At 54.6% G+C, this 20,506-nt stretch overlaps 4 protein-coding genes across 5 annotated transcripts in view; 3 read left to right on the top strand and 1 right to left on the bottom strand.

The window, feature by feature from the left end:
- c14h18orf63 (chromosome 14 C18orf63 homolog) overlaps position 1 on the top strand; it is a 6,011-nt gene extending 6,010 nt beyond the window's left edge. The window contains exon 14 of the mRNA XM_068748305.1: position 1. This exon is cut by the window's left edge and continues 634 nt beyond it. The gene's annotated coding sequence lies outside the window, so the exon portion shown is untranslated.
- Positions 2-2,696: 2,695 nt separating this feature from the next.
- On the bottom strand, positions 2,697-8,164 carry dipk1c (divergent protein kinase domain 1C). The gene is made up of 8 exons (XM_068748031.1): positions 7,958-8,164; positions 5,881-6,084; positions 5,751-5,804; positions 5,507-5,682; positions 5,156-5,432; positions 4,840-5,004; positions 3,724-3,798; positions 2,697-3,654 (listed from the first exon to the last, which is right to left on the bottom strand). The coding sequence occupies exons 1-8, from the start codon at positions 8,162-8,164 to the stop codon at positions 3,445-3,447; spliced, it is 1,368 nt and encodes a 455-aa protein (XP_068604132.1). The 3' UTR covers positions 2,697-3,444.
- A 3,438-nt stretch (positions 8,165-11,602) lies between these two features.
- On the top strand, positions 11,603-14,127 carry hus1 (HUS1 checkpoint clamp component). 2 transcript variants are annotated; one of them, XM_068748080.1, is made up of 8 exons: positions 11,603-11,740; positions 11,930-12,057; positions 12,145-12,270; positions 12,827-12,934; positions 13,014-13,088; positions 13,160-13,259; positions 13,541-13,675; positions 13,778-14,127. In XM_068748080.1, the coding sequence occupies exons 1-8, from the start codon at positions 11,689-11,691 to the stop codon at positions 13,858-13,860; spliced, it is 807 nt and encodes a 268-aa protein (XP_068604181.1). In that variant the 5' UTR covers positions 11,603-11,688; the 3' UTR covers positions 13,861-14,127. The 2 variants fall into 2 exon arrangements, with proteins under 2 accessions (XP_068604181.1, XP_068604180.1); XM_068748079.1 differs by having other exon boundaries at positions 12,145-12,321.
- Positions 14,128-15,448: 1,321 nt separating this feature from the next.
- The window catches only part of dnah5l (dynein, axonemal, heavy chain 5 like), a 30,543-nt gene continuing 25,485 nt past the window's right edge, over positions 15,449-20,506 (top strand). Inside the window, 13 exon segments of the mRNA XM_068747847.1 lie at positions 15,449-15,605; positions 15,683-15,789; positions 15,962-16,147; positions 16,221-16,354; positions 16,710-16,740; positions 17,486-17,557; positions 17,660-17,761; positions 18,237-18,423; positions 18,540-18,705; positions 18,779-18,872; positions 18,999-19,097; positions 19,169-19,350; positions 20,387-20,506. Coding sequence (XP_068603948.1) covers positions 15,449-15,605; positions 15,683-15,789; positions 15,962-16,147; positions 16,221-16,354; positions 16,710-16,740; positions 17,486-17,557; positions 17,660-17,761; positions 18,237-18,423; positions 18,540-18,705; positions 18,779-18,872; positions 18,999-19,097; positions 19,169-19,350; positions 20,387-20,506 — 1,637 coding nt within the window.

The following is a 20,506-nucleotide window of genomic DNA, read 5'->3' as shown; positions in this document are numbered from 1 at the left end:
GTTTCCCACAATGCATTCTGTCAGCGTCCCCCGTCAGGAAACGGTCACTGCTCCACATCTGGCTCTGTGGGAGGAGCAGCCAATCAGGAAGCAGCTTCAGGACCAATGAAGGGACGGATAATCCAGGACCCGGTTCAGGGTCTTCCCCTCCGAGCCGACTCCCACCTCCTTCTGGGGAGGTGCTGTTTCAGAAACTCCTGGATCCGTTTCAGCCGCCTCCTTTTTATTGCCTACCGGTAATTCCTAAATCCTGGCAGGGAGTCCAGATCCAACAAAGACTCCTTTGTTTCTGTGGGACAGGAACCGGGACGGCCGTGACCGTGGACAGAGACGTCCCGGACACTAAACCAGCTGCTCCTCTCTCCGAGGGAGGAGAGGAGGAGAGGAGGAAGGAGCAGAGTCCTCATCGCCTCCTCTTTTGTCCTTCTCTGAATACCAACACGACCCAGAAGGGTCTCCTTCGGTCCGGTTTGGTACCCGGTCCTGGGACCGGAGCTCGGCGAAGCTTCCGACGGATGAATCGATGGGCGTTCCCGGCGATCGATCGAGAAGGTCTCTTCTCTTCTTCAAAGGTCTCTCCTTTCATCTCATCCCTCGCTTCCTGTGATGTGGAGCTGATTAGACTGACCTCCAGCAGCCGCCTCCTCTTTTCCCTCGACTGCGTCTTAAAATGGTCCTTTCATGAAGCGGGGACGGGACGGGACGGGACGGGACATTAGTTCAGTCAGTGTCTGCTCACCTGAAGAGGAGACGACTTTTGAGCAGAGTGTTAGCGGCGCCGTTAGCCGCGCTTCGCTACTGTTGCTAACCGCGTCGCCACCTGCTCAGGTGATTTGGCTTCAAGGTAGAAGAAAGTGGGGAATCACATTTTCCACATTCTTGACACACGCTGAGTGTGGCGCCCGAGGGATGGAATTAAAGTGGGAGGGGCCAGACTGAACCAATCCTGAACCCAAAGCACGCGCCTCGCCCCCCTTCATGCAGGAGACGCCAGAAGCCACCAATTAACAAGCAGCAGCGATCAATAACGGTGCGATGAACGAACCTGTAATTTAGCTCCGTGATGGCAAAGGGAGGGACACGCCTCCTCCTGCAGCGCCACCAGTTTGGGCCTGTCTCTGTCCTGGGCCGGAGGGGGGGGGGCCCTCGGCTGTTTTCAATCTGAGCTTTTACTGCAGCGTCTCATTATGGAAATGAAACCGTGGAAAACGGCCCGGCCGGGCCGGACTCGGAGCCAGCAGCGCGTTTCCATGTAAATCATTCCAGCCGAGCCGCCGCGGTGACGCCGGCTCCTCCCTCGGCCCCTCGGCTCCTCGGCTCCTCCCTCGGCTCCTCGGCCCCTCGGCCCCTCGGCTCCTCGGCCCCTCGGCCCCTCGGCTCCTCGGCTCCTCGGCCCCTCGGCTCCCCGGCTCCTCGGCCCCTCGGCTCCCCGGCTCCTCGGCTCCTCGGCTCCTCCCTCGGCTCCTCGGCCCCTCGGCCCCTCGGCTCCCCGGCTCCTCGGCCCCTCGGCTCCCCGGCTCCTCGGCTCCTCGGCCCCTCGGCTCCTCCCCGGCTCCTCGGCTCCTCGGCTCCTCGGCCCCTCGGCTCCTCGGCTCCCCGGCTCCTCGACTCCTCGGCCCCTCGGCTCCTCGGCTCCCCGGCTCCTCGGCTCCTCCCTCGGCTCCTCGGCCCCTCGGCTCCTCCCTCGGCCCCTCGGCTCCTCCCTCGGCCCCTCGGCTCCTCCCTCGGCCCCTCGGCCCCTCGGCTCCTCGGCTCCTCGGCTCCTCGGCCCCTCGGCTTCTCGGCTCCCCGGCTCCTCGGCCCCTCGGCTCCTCCCTCGGCTCCTCGGCCCCTCGGCTCCTCGGCTCCTCGGCTCCTCGGCCCCTCGGCTCCTCGGCTCCTCGGCCCCTCGGCTCCCCGGCTCCTTGGCTTCTTGGCTCCTCGGTGGAATATCAGGAACACATTTCTGCAATATGACGACTCGGCGGTTTGAGTCTGCTTCTCCGTTTTCCACTCTCTAACGATCTCGTGATGAAACATCTGGAAGACGTCCAGCTGGTGTCGGAATGTGAATCTGAGGTCACTGCTGGGTGGAGCCAACAGGAGAGCTTCACATCCAATCAGGAGGCAGCAGGAAGTGACTGAACCTGAGCCCCCGCGGTTTCACCGCGTGGACCGGCTCAGAGGGGTGGACCCTGGACCGGCTCAGAGGGGTGGATCCTGGACCGGCTCAGAGGGGTGGACCCTGGACCGGCTCAGAGGGGTGGACCCTGGACCGGCTCAGAGGGGTGGACCCTGGACCGGCTCAGAGGGGTGGATCCTGGACCGGCTCAGAGGGGTGGATCCTGGACCGGCTCAGAGGGGTGGACCCTGGACCGGCTCAGAGGGGTGGATCCTGGACCGGCTCAGAGGGGTGGACCCTGGACTGAGGCTCCAGAACCAGAGGACGGTGTTTACAGAGCAGGACTTTTACAATGAGCGTAAATCCTCCTCCGGCAGCAGCTGAACAAACACTGAACTGTGGACGGCAGGAGTCCAGAGCCCGCCTCCAGCGGGACCAGAACCCGCCTCCAGCGGGACCAGAACCTCTGAGACTTCTTAAATATACGTGTTGAATTAACGGCCGCCAGCGACGGGATCCACCTGAACCTGAAGAACAGCCCACAGGAAGCTCGGAGATCCCAAAGTGACTTTAAAAAACTTTATTTAAACCATTTTACAGACAAAATCTTTATTGCAGCCTCGGCTCCAGCTGAGAGCGCTGGAAACGGGCTTCCATCGGTACCTTGGGTCGTTCCAGGCTGATGATGATGATGATGATGAAGGTGGTGATCCGTTTTAAAATGACTTTCTGGTGGGTCTGACCGAATCGTTTTATCGTTGACTGTTTACCAGTTTATTTATAGAATATAAATCACTTCAACAAAAACTTTAAATTGTTAACATCTAAATTTGTCTTGATCCACAGAAACATCTCAAAGATGAAAGGTTAGAGGATCAATAATAAAACCTCATCAGCAACGTTGGTGATCGACTCTGGGTCGCACGGTTCTGGTCCCGGTTCTGGTCTCCGTCAGACCAGTAGAACTGGGAGCCGTTTCTTCATGGAGCTGCTTGGTGCAGTTTCCCTTCATTTGGAGCCAGCGTTGTCCAGATACTTTTGGCCACGTCATTGTGGTCATCAGCGGGCGGCTCAGGCTCCGCCTCTGGACCCATCAAACCGGTATCTGTTCAGGCTCCGCCTCTGGACCCATCAAACCGGTATCTGTTCAGGCTCCGCCTCTGGACCCATCAAACCGGTATCTGTTCAGGCTCCGCCTCTGGACCCATCAAACCAGTATCTGTTCAGGCTCCGCCTCTGGACCCATCAAACCGGTATCTGTTCAGGCTCCGCCTCTGGACCCATCAAACCGGTATCTGTTCTCCTCCTGGACTGGTTCCTGAGCGCCCCCCTCAGTAGCCTCCTCAGAAGTTCAGTGCCGTGTGGACGTGACCTCTCTTCTCTCGGGCCCCTCCTCCTCTGTCTGAGGCCCCTCCCTCCTGGAGGAGGCGGGTCAGGATGCCGAGGAGACGCTGTTGGATGCCCCCACCCTTCTCATCTCCACCTCCATCCTCGCTCTCCTCCGTAACTCCTCCTGTTTCTGAACACTCCTGCACCGCCTGCTGCAGCTCCACCTGCCGAAGAGCCAGCCAGACTGTTTACCTACAAACAAACGGTGACAGCGGTCACCTGAGGGCTCCTACCTGCAGAGGCAGTCCAGCCTTAGCGCCGAGGATTGTGGGAGAAAACCACGGGCGGAAGATCTTCTCACAAATCACCTGAAGAAGAGACAGGAGGAGAGAAAAGAAGTGGAGAGATGAAGGCCAGAGTAAATTGAGGAGGCAGTTCAGAAGAGAAAGAGAGGATGAGAAGAGAAAGAGAGGATGAGAAAAGAGAGAGAGGATGAGAAGAGAAAGAGAGGATGAGAAAAGAGAGAGAGGATGAGAAAAGAGAAAAGTGTTGAGAGAATGAAGGGACAAAGAAAGAAGAAGCTGCATCTGATGCGCCGTTATGCAGATGACACCTCGCTTTTCATCTGACAGAAACTCAATCTGTTCTTTCTCAGGGACGTGGTGGACAGGTGGGGGGGGGGGGTCATCAGAGGTCAGCCTCGCTGGCCAGGCCTCGGACGGGCCAATAGGAGGGCGGCGTGTCATCATGATGTCACCACGCCTTGTCCGGTCTGCTCTTCCTTTGTTCATCGTTTTCCATCTTCTCCTTCTCTCCTCGTTTCTCCTCTAAATATTTATTTCTCCCCTTGACTCCTCCTCTTTCTCCTCCCTTCATCGCCTGCAGACACTCGTCCTCTGTCCGTCTCTCTCTCCCCCAGGAATGCAGCTTCTGTCTCGTATCGTATGACACGAGTCTGTCCACCTGTCGTCATGGCGATGCCGGCGAGGCCCCTTTTGTGTTCCATCTCTTCTTCTTCAATTAGCTTTGACTCATTTGATTCTCAATCATGTTTAAAAAGTTAGAAATATGAAATCACGTTTTATTTATTGATGTATTTTCACATTGGAATATTCTGAATGTTTTATTTCAACTCAATGTATTTCAAAGATGAAAACTGATTTGTGATTATTTCACATTTGGAAATCTGAAACGGACTCAAATGTAAATATTTAAATCATTTCCAGAATTCATTTGGCTCGTATCTGAAACGTCCTTTTTGGTGATTGATTACCTTTAACCGTTAATCTGATCAGAACCCGTTCCTGAAGGGAACCCGGACCCGGCCGGCTGTCGTCTTCTAATCAACCTGCCAATTAAAGGCGTACTGATCCGAAGCTCCCGCTGGAGTTCCCGGGTCCGTGGCTCACCTGCAGGTTGCTGTTGCGGCGCCGGGGGCTGCACCGGCGCCGGCTCAGGTTACAGCGGGAGGAACAGTCGAAGAAGTTACAGTCGTCGTCGCTGCTGCAGTTCTGGTCCAGGATGTCCCTCATCTTGGGCTCGAAGAACGCCATGTCCACATCGATGGCCACCACCTGGGGAGGCGGCGCTCAGGTGAGCATCCAGAACCCGAGCGGGTCGGCAGGTTCCGAGCGTTTACATGAGCTTTACAATGTGCGTTTGGGCTATATTAGAATGTAAGACTAAGGTGAACAGGGCGGGGGGGCAGACAGGTGGCCGTCTCACCGTCAGGTCCTCCCTGATGCCGAAGTTCTCCGGCTTGACGTCACACAGGTGCAGCTTGTGGGTGAAGTCGTGGTCAAAGTGCCGGACCATGTCCAGGAAGCTGAGCGCGATGCGATGCACCATCTCCCTGATGCTCCTCCCCCCAGAAGCCGCCGCCTCCTCCAGGGAGAAGATGTTCTGGTCCCAGGTGTGTCCGGCCGACAGGTACTCCACGGCGTAGAAGTGACCGCAGGAACCCAACACCTTGGCCACGTGGGTGCTGAGGTCCTGCAGGACTCTGGAGGATGAAGGAGGTGCCGGTTTCACTGCAGGTGAAGAGAGCCGCTAGCTCCCGACTCACTCTGGACTCACCTGAGGAAGGTGTACTCCTCCTGCTGCAGGAGAGACCAGAGCGAGGCCAGCTCGGCTCTGGAGTAGCTCCTCCCTCTGCTCTTCAGCTTCGTGCCCCAGAGTCTGGCCATGGAGCTGTTGCTTCCTCCTCCTCCTTCATCCTCCTCCTCCTCGGCCAGTCCCAGAGAGTTTCGTACCTGAGATCAGGCATGAAGGACAACCGGGTATTCTGGGTAGCGGTGCAGGTGTGGTTCAGGTGACTCACCTCCAGAGTGGCGTAAAAGACCACGTCCAGGGGGGACAGCTCCTCTGCCGTGTCCTGAGGACCAGAACAGGGTCACTGTTAGAAACCCTTTGCAGCTCTACTGGGAGCAGAAGGAGGTCCAGAGGAGCACCTGGTAGTCCAGGAGGCCCAGCGGCTCATAGGAGGAGAAGTTCTCCAGTTTGGACTTGAGGATGACCGGGTTCCCCCTCCAGCGCGCCTCGATCACCTTCTTGCCGTTGTCGTAGTAGAGGCAGCGCTTGTACTCCACCAGGCCCAGAACGCACAGGTCCTCACACACGTCCCCCGTCAGCGCCCCCTCGCCGAACTCCAGGCACTACGGCAGAGCAGGAGACCCAGCAAGAGCCACACCCATTCAGGACCCAGCTGAGGAATGCTATCTGCTAACTGCTAGCCGCTAACTACCTGGAGAGACTTCCAGGATTCCCTGACATTTGGAACGTCCCCGTTTCCCTGCATGAATGGATCCGATCTGTTTGTTCTGGATCCGTGACGGACCCGTAACCTTCTAACCCGCTGCAGATCCCTTCAGTCCGGCGTGAGGAGGGACTGTTTGTCTTCCTCCTGAGGAGACGCCTCAGTGAACACCTCCGGAGGGATGAGGAGGATTAGCCTCGTTGGGCTCAGGGATTAGGAAGCTAATCCCGGCTCTGCCCGGGGGGGGGGGGGGGGGCGAGGAGGCTAAAACCACATCCCAGTGCCGCTGCTCCTACCCCGGCAGTGGGAGGAGGAGGAGGAGCAGGAGCTCCCTGTTCTCCTCCTCCATCACACCCTGCAGCTGCTTCCTCCCCCCCCCCGCCGTGTAAACTCTCCGAGCCGAGCCGAGAGTCTCTAAGAGAAGGAGATCCGGGCCGGTACCGGTCCACCCTCGTTCTTAAGTGTCTCTTATCTGACCTTCTCTGTGATGACGAGGCAGAATACAGATCAGAACCGGCCAGGAGGAACCGGACCGGGTCTGTTCTTTGAGACGGAACGTCAGAACCGTGAGAACGTTCAAATCAACGGCGACAGGTGACGCTTCAGACGGCCAATCAGCTGACACCCCTGATGTAAACACGCCTCCCGGAGGAGGAGGTGCAGCTGGAGCAAAGACAGACAACCACGGAGGCGGCGGCCTCCTCCTGGCCACGCCTCCTGTCAGGATGACGAACAGACCCGCCGCTCCGGGTCAGATTTGTAGACGTGGGAAACGATTCAGAGCAGAACCGAACGAGGACATTTATGTCAACATGGTGGACACGGTGGACAAACACGCCGGCGTCTGAGACGGTTAATGGATGACCTCAGCTCAGGGGTCAGGGGTCACGTCCATCACGGCAGAGGCAGAACTCTGGTTCTGTTTAGGAACAGACGGCCCACCTTAAACCAGGCACGTCCACCCAGGACCCTCAACTGCTAATGATAGGCGCTAACGTTAAGCGCTAATGCCTCTTTCATGAGGCCCATCAGAACCCAAACGGGCCCGGATCCGGCCGTGCTGCTTTTACGACATCGTTTTAGCAGCATGTCAAACATTTTGTCCCAACGAAGACGATGATCCTCATGGAGTCCTCATAAAACCGGACCTGGCTGGGAACCCGGTCCGCTTCCGTCTGAACCCCCCCGCCCCCCCAGGAATGAAAACACGGAGCTGAAACGGCGTTTCAGCAACGCTCCGCTTCAAAGGCCGGAAGAACGGCGGCAAGGAGAGGACGACTGACAGAAGCGTCTTCAGGTTACAACGCCTGAGGGGCGGGGCAAGCCTGGACCAGAAGGCCTGGCAGCAGGCTCACCTGTCCGTCACAGCAGACAGTCAGGTTCCGATCCAGAGACTCCAGAAGAGCCACCGGGCCTGAACTGTTTACCCACAATGCACCAGAAGATGTTGCAGCTGACGAGCCAGCAGGCCACTAACGACGATGGAGGCTGGGTTCAGAGGTTCTGAATCAGACGAGCGTTGGTACCGGTTCCCTCCGCCGGCCTGCAGAGACTGATGTCATGGAAGGAGGCGGGGCCAACGCCAAAACAGAACCCTGGGGCCAGGGTTTAAAGCGGGCCCATCGTCACGGCGGTACCGGGGGGGACCGGGCCGGCTCGGCGCCGGATACACACTGTGGTCAACCTCTTTAAACTCTCACCTTGGTCTGACTTTGCTGGCTCCGCCCCCTAACACCTGCTGGTTTCTGGAATGAACTGATTATTGGACTCACCAGCCTCTGCAGGATCCTCTTGCTCTTTTCGTCGGTGCAGGAGTCCGACAGGATGGTCCTGTGGACCAGAACCAGGCCGTTCAGGAACAACCAGGAGCCGAACCACAGCAGGGCGAACACCAGGGTCCCCCTTCGGGACCACACCCGGAGTCCCAACCATCGGAGCAGGCACATCCCGCCGCCTGGAACCAGTCCTCCAGGGAGCATCGTGGTCCCGCCAAACAGGTGTCCAAGTCTTCACTTGGTCCAATCACCAGAACCTGGAAGTTCTGGGGTAGAAATGTTTTTATAGATCCACAAATATTTGTTCATGTTCTACTTAAAAAGGTTTTAGTGTGAAAACAAGTCGATTCTTTCTAGATTCAGGAATCCAGCCGGAACCTGGATCCGACCTGTGGTTGTCCCCAAAAGCACCAATCAGAGCAGCCGCTTCCAGACCCGGTCCGCCGGTTCGGCTCGGCAGCGTCGCTGGATGTTTTGTTGCTTCATGTCGGAAACAGGAAACAAGCGCTCCCTTCCTGTCCAGCGGTCAAATCACGGGAAGTCAGACAGGAAACACTGAAAGGTTCTGGTGCCAGAAGAGGGTCCGGTCAGGGAACGCGGAGCCGTCCATGTTTGATCTGTGACGAGAGAAGAAGAAGACGTCAGTCAGAACCCGACAGAACGAACACGCCTCTGACTCCAAAGGTCTGGTTGGTTCTTATTCTGAAAGTCCCAGGATCACATCCTGCTACCATGACCTGTCCCGGATCATCTTGGACCCGTGTCCCTAACCCTACCCCCCCCCCCCCCCCGTCAGCTGATCACACTGTAGCTGCTAAGCTAAACGTGGACCGGCCCACTTGGAGCCTCTGAATGATTCACGCGTTCTCTTCTGATTGGGACAGAACCCACGCTCCAGAACCGTTGTTGGACACCCCCAGGGAGCGGGTCCAGACCCCCTTTCACTCACCGAGTCTGTTCCTGAAGCCGGATGGCTGAGTCAGCCCCCCCGATTCAGGAGTAGATGAGGGAGAACCCGAAGTCCACAGAGGACCAGTTCCACCGGGGGGGGGTCATGTCTCGGCCCGTTAATGACCACAAGCGTCATCCAGTTGGTCGCTGATTCAAAACCAGGTTCTGATCCGACTTTTAAGCCACGGGGATGGATAGGAAGGGAAGACGAGACCTGTAGAACGGACCGGATGTTTCCTGGATGTTTCCTGGATGTCTCCTGAAGGTTTCCTGGATGTTTCCTGGATGTCTCCTGAAGGTTTCCTGGATGTTTCCTGGATGTTTCCTGGGTGTTTCCTAGATGTTTCCTGGATGTTTCCTGGATGTTTCCTGAAGGTTTCCTGGATGTTTCCTGGGTGTTTCCTGGGTGTTTCCTAGATGTTTCCTGGATGTTTCCTGAATGTTTCCTGGATGTTTCCTGAATGTTTCCTGGATGTTTCCTAGATGTTTCCTGGATGTTTCCTGGATGTTTCCTGAAGGTTTCCTGGATGTTTCCTGGATGTTTCCTGGATGTTTCCTGGATGTTTCCTGGATGTTTCCTGAATGTTTCCTGAATGTTTCCTGAATGTTTCCTGGGTGTTTCCTGGATGTTTCCTGGATGTTTCCTGGATGTTTCCTGGAGTGAACTCCTAAATTGTCAGCAGGTGTCCCGGTACCTCCTGCAGCCGGTTCCTTCAGGGATTCCTCCGCGCCTCATCCTGCTGCTCCTTCCTGTCCAGATGAACAAACTGGAATCCGCTCTGCGGTTCTTGGGTCGTCCGGTTCCTGCGGATCAGAACCTCAAAAAGCAGAATTCGCTCTGACCTCCTGAGAAAATTCCCGGCATTGTCCATCGTAGTCGTAAATATGGAATCCAAAACCAGGAAACTGAACTTTTAACTGCATGAAACCTTCAAAAAACGATCAGAACCGGGTCTGCAGAGTCCAGAGTAGCATTTAATGAAAGATCCGATTCCCAGCGAGGGAAGAGACTAAAGGACATGTTCTATAAGTGTTTGAGGACCGCCTGCTTGTGGTTCTGGAGTTCTTCAGAAGCCTCTGGACCCTCCTGAGGAAATGGTCCCCCGGATCCAGATCCGGATCACTGACCTGTTAGTGTTCCTACGGTTCCTGGCTCGGCTTGCCGGGATCAATGATTCCGTGTCCGGTCCAGTCTGGATCCAGGTCTGGAGGAGCAGGTTTCAGTCCGTGAAGATGCTCCTTCCCACCCGGAGACGGTCCGGCTGGAGCCGGGGAGTCTGGGCCGCCCTGTGTGCCCTGCTCGCGGTCTGTCAGGCTGCTCCTGCCGCGCCTCCTCCCATCTGACTGGCTGAAGGAGTCACGCTCAGGCTTGTTAGCTCAGCCCATTCCTCTCCATGCTCCCTACAGTGCAGCGTTTGCCTCCTCCTCTCTCCTCTCTCCTCCCCCCTGCTACTGTGGATTCAGTTGTATGTCGACGCCCCCCAGTGGCTGCTTGTGATCATTACATGAATCCTTCCAGAGTGTCCGATCAGACCTCCAGCAGCCTCTTTAATTAACGCAACCAGATCCAGAGTCGGACCCAGCCCCGGACCCAGCCCCGGACCCAGCCCCGGACCCAGCAGCCCCGGACCCAGCCCCGGACCCAGCAGCCCCGGACCCAGCAGCCCCGGACCCAGTCCCGGACCCAGCCCCGGACCCAGCCCCGGACCCAAACCCCCCAGAGTAGACCCGTAGAAATATGGTGGATCGTACATTTGATGTAAAAACATTAGTATTACTATTAGAGTTAGTACTGTATTAGTATTACTATTAGAGTTGGTACTGTATTAGTATTACTATTAGAGTTAGTACTGTATTAGTATTAATATTAGAGTTAGTACTGTATTAGTATTACTATTAGAGTTAGTACTGTATTAGTATTACTATTAGAGTTAGTACTGTATTAGTATTACTATTAGAGTTAGTACTGTATTAATATTACTATTAGTGTTAGTACTGTATTAGTATTAATATTAGAGTTAGTACTGTATTAGTATTACTATTAGAGTTAGTACTGTATTAGTATTACTATTAGTGTTAGTACTGTATTAGTATTACTATTAGTGTTAGTACTGTATTAGTATTAATATTAGAGTTAGTACTGTATTAGTATTACTATTAGTGTTAGTACTGTATTAGTATTACTATTAGTGTTAGTACTGTATTAGTATTACTATTAGTGTTAGTACTGTATTAGTATTAATATTAGAGTTAGTACTGTATTAGTATTACTATTAGAGTTAGTACTGTATTAGTATTACTATTAGTGTTAGTACTGTATTAGTATTACTATTAGTGTTAGTACTGTATTAGTATTAATATTAGAGTTAGTACTGTATTAGTATTACTATTAGAGTTAGTACTGTATTAATATTACTATTAGTGTTAGTACTGTATTAGTATTAATATTAGAGTTAGTACTGTATTAGTATTACTATTAGAGTTAGTACTGTATTAGTATTACTATTAGTGTTAGTACTGTATTAGTATTACTATTAGTGTTAGTACTGTATTAGTATTAATATTAGAGTTAGTACTGTATTAGTATTACTATTAGTGTTAGTACTGTATTAGTATTAATATTAGAGTTAGTATTAATATTAATGTTAGTATTATTGCCAGCCGGAACCTTCGGACGCTGCCTGCTGTTTGCGTCGGACCGGAGACGCGGACGGACCAAACTTCCCGCCTGACGCTCAGTTCGTGGAACTCGGGAATATTTTCGGTTTCAACGGAAGATGAAGTTTCGTGGAAAGATCGTGGACGTCGCGTGTCTCAACCATTTCACCCGTGAGTCCGCGCGGCGTCTTTTTACGTGACGTAACGGTTAGCTTCCACCGGAGACGCGGTAACGAAACCACGCGAGACTTTGCGTGTTATCTGGCCGTTTTCACCCGTCCTCAAATGAAAACATACTTTGTTGCGGTGGATCAAACGAGGCGACAGCTCGAAGCGGGTTTACCTCCTCTTCCTCACCAGGAGTCATCACCACCATCTCCAAGCTGACGAAGACCTGCGTCCTGCGTCTGACCCCGGACAACCTGTTCTTCATCCTGTCTGGCAAAGTCACCAATGGGGGCGTCAGCATGTGGTGTCAGCTGTCCCAGGTAAGGCGTGGTGGGGGGGGGGGGGCATGGCGGAGCTGTCCAGACCGGTGACCCCGGTCCCTGGTCCCTCGTTCCTCGTCCCTGCAGGCCAACTTCTTCGACGAGTACCAGATGGACGGCGTCTCGGCGGAGGACAACGAGATCTGTCTGGAGGTGTCTCCAGAGAACCTGTCCAGAGCGCTGAAGACGGTCCACAACGCCAAGACCGTCAAGGTGAAGCTGACCCAGAAGCACTGTCCCTGTCTCACCGTGGGGGCGGAGCTGGTGAGGACAGTCCTGTGATGCTGATAGTGATAGGAATAGTAATAAGGATAGGAATAGTAATAACAATAGGAATAGTAATAACGATAGGAATAGTAATAAGGATAGGAATAGTAATAAGGATAGGAATAGTAATAAGGATAGGAATCGAAATAAGGATAGGAATAGTAATAGTAATAAGGATAGGAATAGTAATAGGGATAGTAATAGGAATAAGGATAGGAATTAGGATAGTAATAGTAATAACAATAGTAATAGTAATAAGGATAGGAATAATGATAGTAATAACAATTGGAATAACGATAGTAATAGTAATAAGGATAGTAATAACGATAGTAATAGTAATAAGGATAGGAATAGTGATAGTGATTTACTGCTGGCGAGGTAACGGTTCTGATTTGGGGCCTGAAGACACGTCTCAGTCGGGGGATGGTTCCGCAAATGAAGTTCCTAACAGATAAATAAAGATAATTTGATTTGAGAGTCTTTGTCCCCGCCCCCCGTCCAGCCCACCCTGTCCAGCAGCAGCCGAGTCGTCACTCACGACGTCCCGGTTGACATTGTCCCCCGGAGACTCTGGCACGAGTTGAAAGAGCCCAGCATGCCGGACTTCGATGTGAGTGATGTCTTCTGTCTGTCCCTGAGTCTTGGGTGCGGACTCGGGGGGGGCTCACGTTTCCTGTCTGTCTCTGCAGGTCAGCATCTTCCTGCCTCCTCTGAAGATGATGAAGAACGTCGTGGACAGAATGAAAAACCTCTCCAACTTCCTGGTAGGATGGCGTTCACCGCTGAGACGCCGCCTGCTTCTGGACGACCTCTGGATGACCTCTGTTTCCGGCAGGTGATGGAGGCCAACCTGAGCGGCGAGATGAACCTGAAGATCGAGACCGACCTGGTTTCTGTCACCACTCACTTCAAAGAGCTGGGGAACCCGTCCTGGGGTCAGTGTCCCGCCTCCAGGAAGTGATGCGTCATCAATAACAGTGATGTCAGTGATCGGTCCACACAAACCAGCAGGACGAGGGCGGAGTCAAGATAGAAACACGAACGTGTAGAGAAGGAGGGTCATCATCATCATCATCATCTTCATCATCATGGACTGTACTGATGATGAAGATGATGATGATAATGATGTTTACAGCCTTTTGAGGATCAGCAGATTAAAAAGAAAAAATATTTCTGCACAGTCATTGTTTTTAGCTCCTCCCTCCCCGTCCACCAGGTGACCACGCCTCCCAGGACAGCGGCCCGTCCCGGTCCAGGGACCCAGAGGTCATGGCCCAGGCCCGGGTGGACATCAGGAAGCTGCAGCAGTTCCTCGTGGGACAGCAGGTCAACCCCAGCAAGGCCATGTGCAGTAAGTGTTCAGGAGCGCTTCCTCGGTGACCTGATCCGTCCCGCTCGGGTGGAGTTTAAAGGACGAGATGGATCTGGATCTCATGTCCTCTTGTCCCGGCAGATGTCGTCCACGAAAGGATCGTCCACCTGATTCTGCTGCATGAAGACGTGTCTCTGCAGTACTTCATCCCCGCCGTGGCCTAGCCCCCCCCCCCCCCCCCCCATCATGATGTCTGTGGTTCTGATCCTGGTCTCAGACTGGTTGTCTTGTTTACTTTTATTTATTGTTGTGACACATTTTGTTGTTTTTGATGGATTGAAGTGAGAAGAATTCACGTCCTGTTTGGCTGTGGACCCCCCCCCCCCCCCCCCCAGGACGGGATCCCTGGACCCCACTGTGAGAACCTCGGCTCATTATTGTGTTCAGGTCTGTGATCAGAACGGTTCTAAAACGTCCCACAATAAAGACTGTTGGACTTCCTGACTGTGTGTGGAACTGATGCTGGTCCTCAGCCTGGATCCGGGTCCTCAGCCTGGATCCGGGTCCACAGCCTGGATCCGGGTCCTCAGCCTGGATCCGGTTCCTCAGCCTGGATCCTGGTCCTCAGCCTGGATCCAGGTCCTCAGCCTGGATCCGGTTCCTCAGCCTGGATCCTGGTCCTCAGCCTGGATCCGGGTCCTCAGCCTGATCCGGGTCCTCAGCCTGGATCCGGGTCCTCAGCCTGGATCCTGGTCCTCAGTCTGGATCCTGGCTGAGGACCAGGATCCTGCAAAATAAAGAAGTGTTCATATTTCCAACGACACCTGAAGGCAGCACAGGCTGAGCTCAAAGTGGTTCCAGAAACCAGTACGATTCAGGTACTGGTGGAACTGGAAGTCGCTGTGGATCAAATAAAAGTAACCCAGGGCAACAGTCCGTCTTCTGGTCTCTAGCCACGCCCACTGTTGCTCTGTAACTACTCTAGTTACCATGGCAACAATCAAACTTTTCCTCTGCTGTGCTGGTTAGGATTCACTTCCTGGTCTCAGTTCATCTCAGCAGAGACTCGTCTTCAGCTCACAGGTCAGTCTCGTGTCCCGGGTCGTCCAGGGTGGTTCTGATGGGACGGGGTCCGTTCAGACCTCATGAAACGCGTTCTGCTATTTTAATGCGTTATTTTTGTGCTCCGGTCGTCGTTTCAGAACGATTTGCTTCCGTTTGTGGAAAACGTTTGGGTCACCTGGTCCGCAGGTAGGAATGAAACCAGGAAGTCATGTAATCGGACCTGAGGTCACTTCATTGATAATTCTAATAGAACTATTTATTATAAACTAATTCATTTGAATTAAATGTTCTAGTCTTTAAAAACTGATTCTTTGTCTTCTCTGTGTGAAAATGATGAAGCTTCTGAAACAGACCGGAGTCACCTGAGACAGGTAGACGTGAGGCCGGACTCACCTGAGACAGGTAGACGTGAGGCCGGACTCACCTGAGACAGGTAGACGTGAGGCCGGACTCACCTGAGACAGGTAGACGTGAGACCGGACTCACCTGAGACAGGTAGACGTGAGACCGGACTCACCTGAGACAGGTAGACGTGAGGCCGGAGTCACCTGAGACAGGTAGACGTGAGGCCGGACTCACCTGAGACAGGTAGACGTGAGGCCGGACTCACCTGAGACAGGTAGACGTGAGGCCGGACTCACCTGAGACAGGTAGACGTGAGTCCTCCTGTTCCTCCTCCTGTTCCTCCTCTTGTAGGCTTCTCACCTGGAGTAAAGTGATTTCATTAGACACTGAATAAAGACCCTGATGGAGGATCCAGACGCTCCGGGTCAGGGTCTACAGAGGGACCCGGTACCCAGCGTCCCCCCGGCTCCTTCCTCCGACCTGGAGCTCCACGAGGAGGAGGGAGGAGCCGCTGGAGTCCTGATCAAAGCCGGAGCTCCTGTTCTTCAGCCCCGTAAAGGTAAGAGGTTGGTTGATTGATGATTAGTTATTGATCAGCTAACGCGTTTACATGCTAACCCAGTTTCCTGCTCTTAGCTTCAGATGCTAGCAGGGCTCACCGGCGCCTCGGAGGTCACAACCTGAAGGTCGCTCATCATGTGACCTCTCTGGCTGGTGCCCCACCCACAACTGGCATTGCCTCTGTGAGTTAAAGCCCCGCCCACAGGTGGCGCTGTCACGTGATGACTTTGTTTTCAGGTGTTGAGGAAGCCGATCCGTTAGCTGCTCCTAGCATCACACACCTGAACCTGGCTGAAGGGCTGACAGTTGCATTGTGGGTGAACAGGCGGGGACTCATTCTGCCCTCCCGCCCAGGTGTCAGGTAACCGGATGCTGCTGTCCAATGAGGCGAAGAGAGAAATGGCGAAACAGGCGAGAGCCATGAAGGAGGAGAGGCGGGCGGCGCTGGACTCTCGACACAGATACCTGATTGGCCGGTTGGTGGACGGCGGGACTCTGGGGGAGGCGGAGGTGGAGGACGCCCTCGTCTCTGACGACCAGGTAACATCAGAGGAGTCGCCCGGTCTGCGTCGGTCCCCCGCCCGTCCCTCGTTTGACCGTCTGTCTCGTCCAGTTCTGTCTGCTTCAGGAGTTCTTCGCTGCCAACGGATCCAAGAAGCTGATCTTCTTCTCTCAGGACACGAAGCAGGTACCCATCCGTCCTCCGTCTCCGTCTCTATGTCCTCCGTCCTCCGTCTCCGTCTCTACGTCCTCCGTCTCTACGTCCTCCGTCTCTCCACCCCCCATCTCTCTTCCCCCCGTCTCTCCTCCCTCCGTCTCTACGTCCTCCGTCCTCCGTCTCTACGTCCTCCGTCTCTCCACCCCCCATCTCTCTTCCCCCCGTCTCTCCTCCCTCCGTCTCTCCGTCCTCCGTCTCTCCTCCCCCCGTCTCTCCTCCCCCCGTCTCTCCTCCCTCCGTCTCTACGTCCTCCGTTCTCCGTCCTCCGTCTCTACGTCCTCCGTCCTCCTGCTCTCCTCCCCCCGTCTCTCCTCCCTCCATGACGCTTTGTCCTCTGTTCCAGAACCTGTTTGTGGACGTGACGACGCCAGCGGTGGCTCAGAGTAAACTCTTCATCACCACAGGGAGCTCTGAGGTAGGCCTCAGATGCTAACCATGCTAACGCTTTAGCCGTGTTTGTGGATCTCATCCGGGTCTCGGTTGGGGGGTCGGGTTCTCTTTGTCCGTTAGTAGGACCCGATGGAAGGGAGGGACAGACTAAAGGGTCAATAAACTTAAACGGCCCGATGAAGAAGACGCTAGACCATCCTCATACCCGCTCTGGCTCCGCCTCCTCCCACGTCCCTGTTGTCTGACTCTTCACTGCCCTCTTGTGGACGAACACAAAAGCGCCGGCCCGGTCGTAGCTGGTCTGGTTCTGTTCGGTTGAGCAGCCGCTCCGTTCCAGGTCTTTGTCCTGGCTTTAGAACCGTTGCTGTCTCCGCGGTTCTGGGGTCCAACAGTTGGATTTCTGGTGTTTGAGGACGGATCGGTTGTCACGGATTCAGTTTCAGTCCAGAACAATGCGGCTTCACTTCAGACGGTAACGGGTCTGTGTTGTGTTGCTACGGGTTCTGTGTTTGGTGACGCAAACGCCTTCAGCTAACGTTAGCCCGGGCCCAGTTAGCCTGGGCCCAGTTAGCCCGGGCCCAGTTAGCCTGGGTCCAGTTTTCCCGGGTCCAGTTATCCCGGGCCCAGTTATCCCGGGTCCAGTTTTCCCGGGTCCAGTTATCCCGGGCCCAGTTATCCCGGGTCCAGTTTTCCCGGGTCCAGTTTGTGGGACCGGAGGACGGTGTTGATTTGGGTCCTACATTTGAACCGGTTTCTTCTGTCCTCTGCAGCCGTTACTGGGGACGTGTCTGTTCTTCCTGAGAACCACGGACAAGGCGATAACCACCGCTAACGTTCAGCAGGTCGGTGACTCCGCCCTCCAGGTTCAGACCAGAGCAGCTGGACAGACGAGGACGTTCACCTGAGACATACCTGCGTAGGTGATGCTGCTGCTGTGTTTACAGGAAGTGAACTTCGGCATGTTGGACTGCAGAGACGGCAGCGTCCTGAAGGGTGTGGAGACTCTGCTGGCCCACATCATGGTACCGGCCCTCAGGTCCCAGCAGGTACTGCACCTGTCCAGGTCCACCGTCAGAACAAGCTTTAATTAAAGCCCTGTTCCTGTCCAAGTTCACACGGTGAAACGGTCCAGGTTCACACGGTGAAACGGTCCAGGTCCACACGGTGAAACGGTCCAGGATCACACGGTGAAACGGTCCAGGTTCACACGGTGAAACGGTCCAGGTTCACACGGTGAAACGGTCCAGGATCACAGGGTGAAACGGTCCAGGATCACACGGTGAAACGGTCCAGGTCCACACGGTGAAACGGTCCAGGTCCACACGGTGAAACGGTCCAGGTCCACTCCGTCCAGCAGCACGATCTGTCACGATCCGATTCATTCATACATCTGTTAAAACCTCCGATACGATTCGATGAACTCCCTTCCCATGATGCATCTGGATTCAGCGTCGCCTGGTCAACATGACGTGATTCAGGTGGTTTCAGCGTCTGAGGTTTTTGGGGGACTTTCGTTTCCAGAGGTGGGGGTCTATGGAGGACGGCTTGTCCAGTCCAGACGTCCAGTCCTTTCTGTCTTCAGTGGACCGGTTCATCAGCAGTCTGAGCGCCGCCCGGGTCTGCATGGACAGGAAGGTCCAGCTGCAGCAGGTGGACCTACCTGAGGCCATCGTCCAGCTGAGCTGCCCTGCAGACTACACGGCTGCAGGTAGGACCCGGATCAGCCAGAACCCGGATCAGCCAGAACCCGCCAGGAAACTAAACCAGCACCGAGGTTTGGGTAGAACCCGATCCAAAGGTCACAGCTCGTGTTTCCGACCCCAGCCAACAACCGCCACCTGGTGGAGCGTCTGGAGGGCGTGGTCTCCGTGTGGGCGGGTCAGATCAAGCAGGTGCTGACGGAGAGCGAGCAGATGAGGAAGGAGGCCGACGATGTGGGACCGTCAGCGGAGCTGGAGCACTGGAAGAGACGCATGTTCACCTTCAGCAGGTGGACACGCCCCTTCGCTGATCAATACTGATCAGTAGCGACCCTGGTGACCTCTGGTCTCTGTGCACCCCAGTCTGGTGGAGGAGGTGAAGCGGCCGCTGGTGAAAAGGACTCTGGGAGTTCTGCAGGTCACCAAGTCCCGGACTCTGCGGACCTGGAGAGAACTGGTCAGGATCCGAGTCCGGTTCGGCTTGGCTTGAGCGTTAGCATAGCTTATGTGTTAGCCCAATGCTAAGTGAGCACGTTGCGGCGCTCATGCCCGGTGCTAATAAAGTTTCTGCGTTGATTGAAAGGATGCTAACATCACCGTCGTCGCTAACGAGGCCAAGGACAACGTGAAGTACCTCTACACCCTGGACAGGTTCTTCGTCCCGCTGGGGACGTGCACCCCGGTAGGGATCAGGATGCATCCTGGATCTGATCCGACTGAAACCAGAACCGACCCGCCTCCTGTCTCTGATAGGCCGGCATGCTGGAGCACGTCCCCCACCTGATGAGCAGCATCAGGATGATCCACGCCGTCTCCCGCTACTACAACACCTCGGAGAGAATGACCTCCCTGCTGCTCAAGGTCACCAACCAGATGATCGCCACCTGCAGGAGCTACCTGTCAGAGGGCGTGGCCCGCATCTGGGACCACAGCAGGTGAGCAGGGCGGGACCAGCAGGCCTGGTGGAGCAGTGGCGGTGTAACGCTGTGTGTGTGTGTGTGTGTGTGTGTGTCTCTGTGTGTCTCTGTGTGTGTCTCTGTGTGTCTCTGTGTGTCTGTGTGTGTCTCTGTGTGTCTCTGTGTGTCTCTGTGTGTGTCTGTGTGTGTCTGTGTGTCTCTGTGTGTGTCTCTGTGTGTCTCTGTGTGTCTCTGTGTGTCTCTGTGTGTCTGTGTGTGTGTCTGTGTGTCTCTGTGTGTGTCTCTGTGTGTCTCTGTGTGTCTGTGTGTGTCTCTGTGTGTCTCTGTGTGTCTCTGTGTGTCTCTGTGTGTCTCTGTGTGTCTCTGTGTGTGTCTGTGTGTCTCTGTGTGTCTGTGTGTGTGTCTGTGTGTCTCTGTGTGTGTGTCTGTGTGTCTCTGTGTGTCTCTGTGTGTGTCTGTGTGTCTCTGTGTGTGTCTGTGTGTCTCTGTGTGTGTCTCTGTGTGTCTGTGTGTGTGTCTGTGTGTGTCTGTGTGTCTCTGTGTGTGTCTCTGTGTGTCTCTGTGTGTCTCTGTGTGTCTCTGTGTGTCTGTGTGTGTGTCTGTGTGTCTCTGTGTGTGTCTCTGTGTGTCTCTGTGTGTCTGTGTGTGTCTCTGTGTGTCTCTGTGTGTCTCTGTGTGTCTCTGTGTGTCTCTGTGTGTCTCTGTGTGTGTCTGTGTGTCTCTGTGTGTCTCTGTGTGTCTCTGTGTGTCTGTGTGTCTCTGTGTGTCTCTGTGTGTCTCTGTGTGTGTCTGTGTGTCTCTGTGTGTGTGTGTGTGTGTGTGTGTGTGTCTCTGTGTGTCTGTGTGTGTCTCTGTGTGTGTCTGTGTGTCTCTCTGTGTGTCTCTGTGTGTCTCTGTGTGTCTGTGTGTGTCTCTGTGTGTGTCTGTGTGTGTTTGTGTGTGTCTCTGTGTGTGTCTCTGTGTGTCTCTGTGTGTCTCTGTGTGTCTCTGTGTGTCTCTGTGTGTCTCTGTGTGTGTCTGTGTGTGTCTGTGTGTGTCTGTGTGTGCGTTTCAGGCCCGTCCTGCTGCAGCGTGTCTCTTCCTGTCTTCGTCTGAATCTGGAGTATCAGAGAAGCTTCCGGAGCGTCAGAGACCAGCTGAGGGACGACCCCGAGAGCCGGCAGTTTGACTTCAG

Source organism: Brachionichthys hirsutus, chromosome 14, assembly GCF_040956055.1.
Source record: "Brachionichthys hirsutus isolate HB-005 chromosome 14, CSIRO-AGI_Bhir_v1, whole genome shotgun sequence".
NCBI lineage: Eukaryota > Metazoa > Chordata > Actinopteri > Lophiiformes > Brachionichthyidae > Brachionichthys > Brachionichthys hirsutus.
Note: the sequence above shows the minus strand (reverse complement) of the source record. Positions and strands in the feature narration are given on the sequence as shown.

Coding starts and splice junctions, on each gene's coding strand:
- dipk1c (XM_068748031.1), bottom strand. CDS start 8,164: ATGCTCCCTGGAGGACTGGTTCCAGGCGGCGGGATGTGCCTGCTCCGA. Junction 6,085..7,957: donor AGAGGATCCTGCAGAGGCTG/GTGAGTCCAATA, acceptor GCTCTGCCGTAG/TGCCTGGAGTTCGGCGAGGG. Junction 5,433..5,506: donor GAGGAGTACACCTTCCTCAG/GTGAGTCCAGAG, acceptor TTCATCCTCCAG/AGTCCTGCAGGACCTCAGCA.
- hus1 (XM_068748079.1), top strand. CDS start 11,689: ATGAAGTTTCGTGGAAAGATCGTGGACGTCGCGTGTCTCAACCATTTC. Junction 11,741..11,929: donor GTGTCTCAACCATTTCACCC/GTGAGTCCGCGC, acceptor CTTCCTCACCAG/GAGTCATCACCACCATCTCC. Junction 12,058..12,144: donor TGTGGTGTCAGCTGTCCCAG/GTAAGGCGTGGT, acceptor TCGTCCCTGCAG/GCCAACTTCTTCGACGAGTA.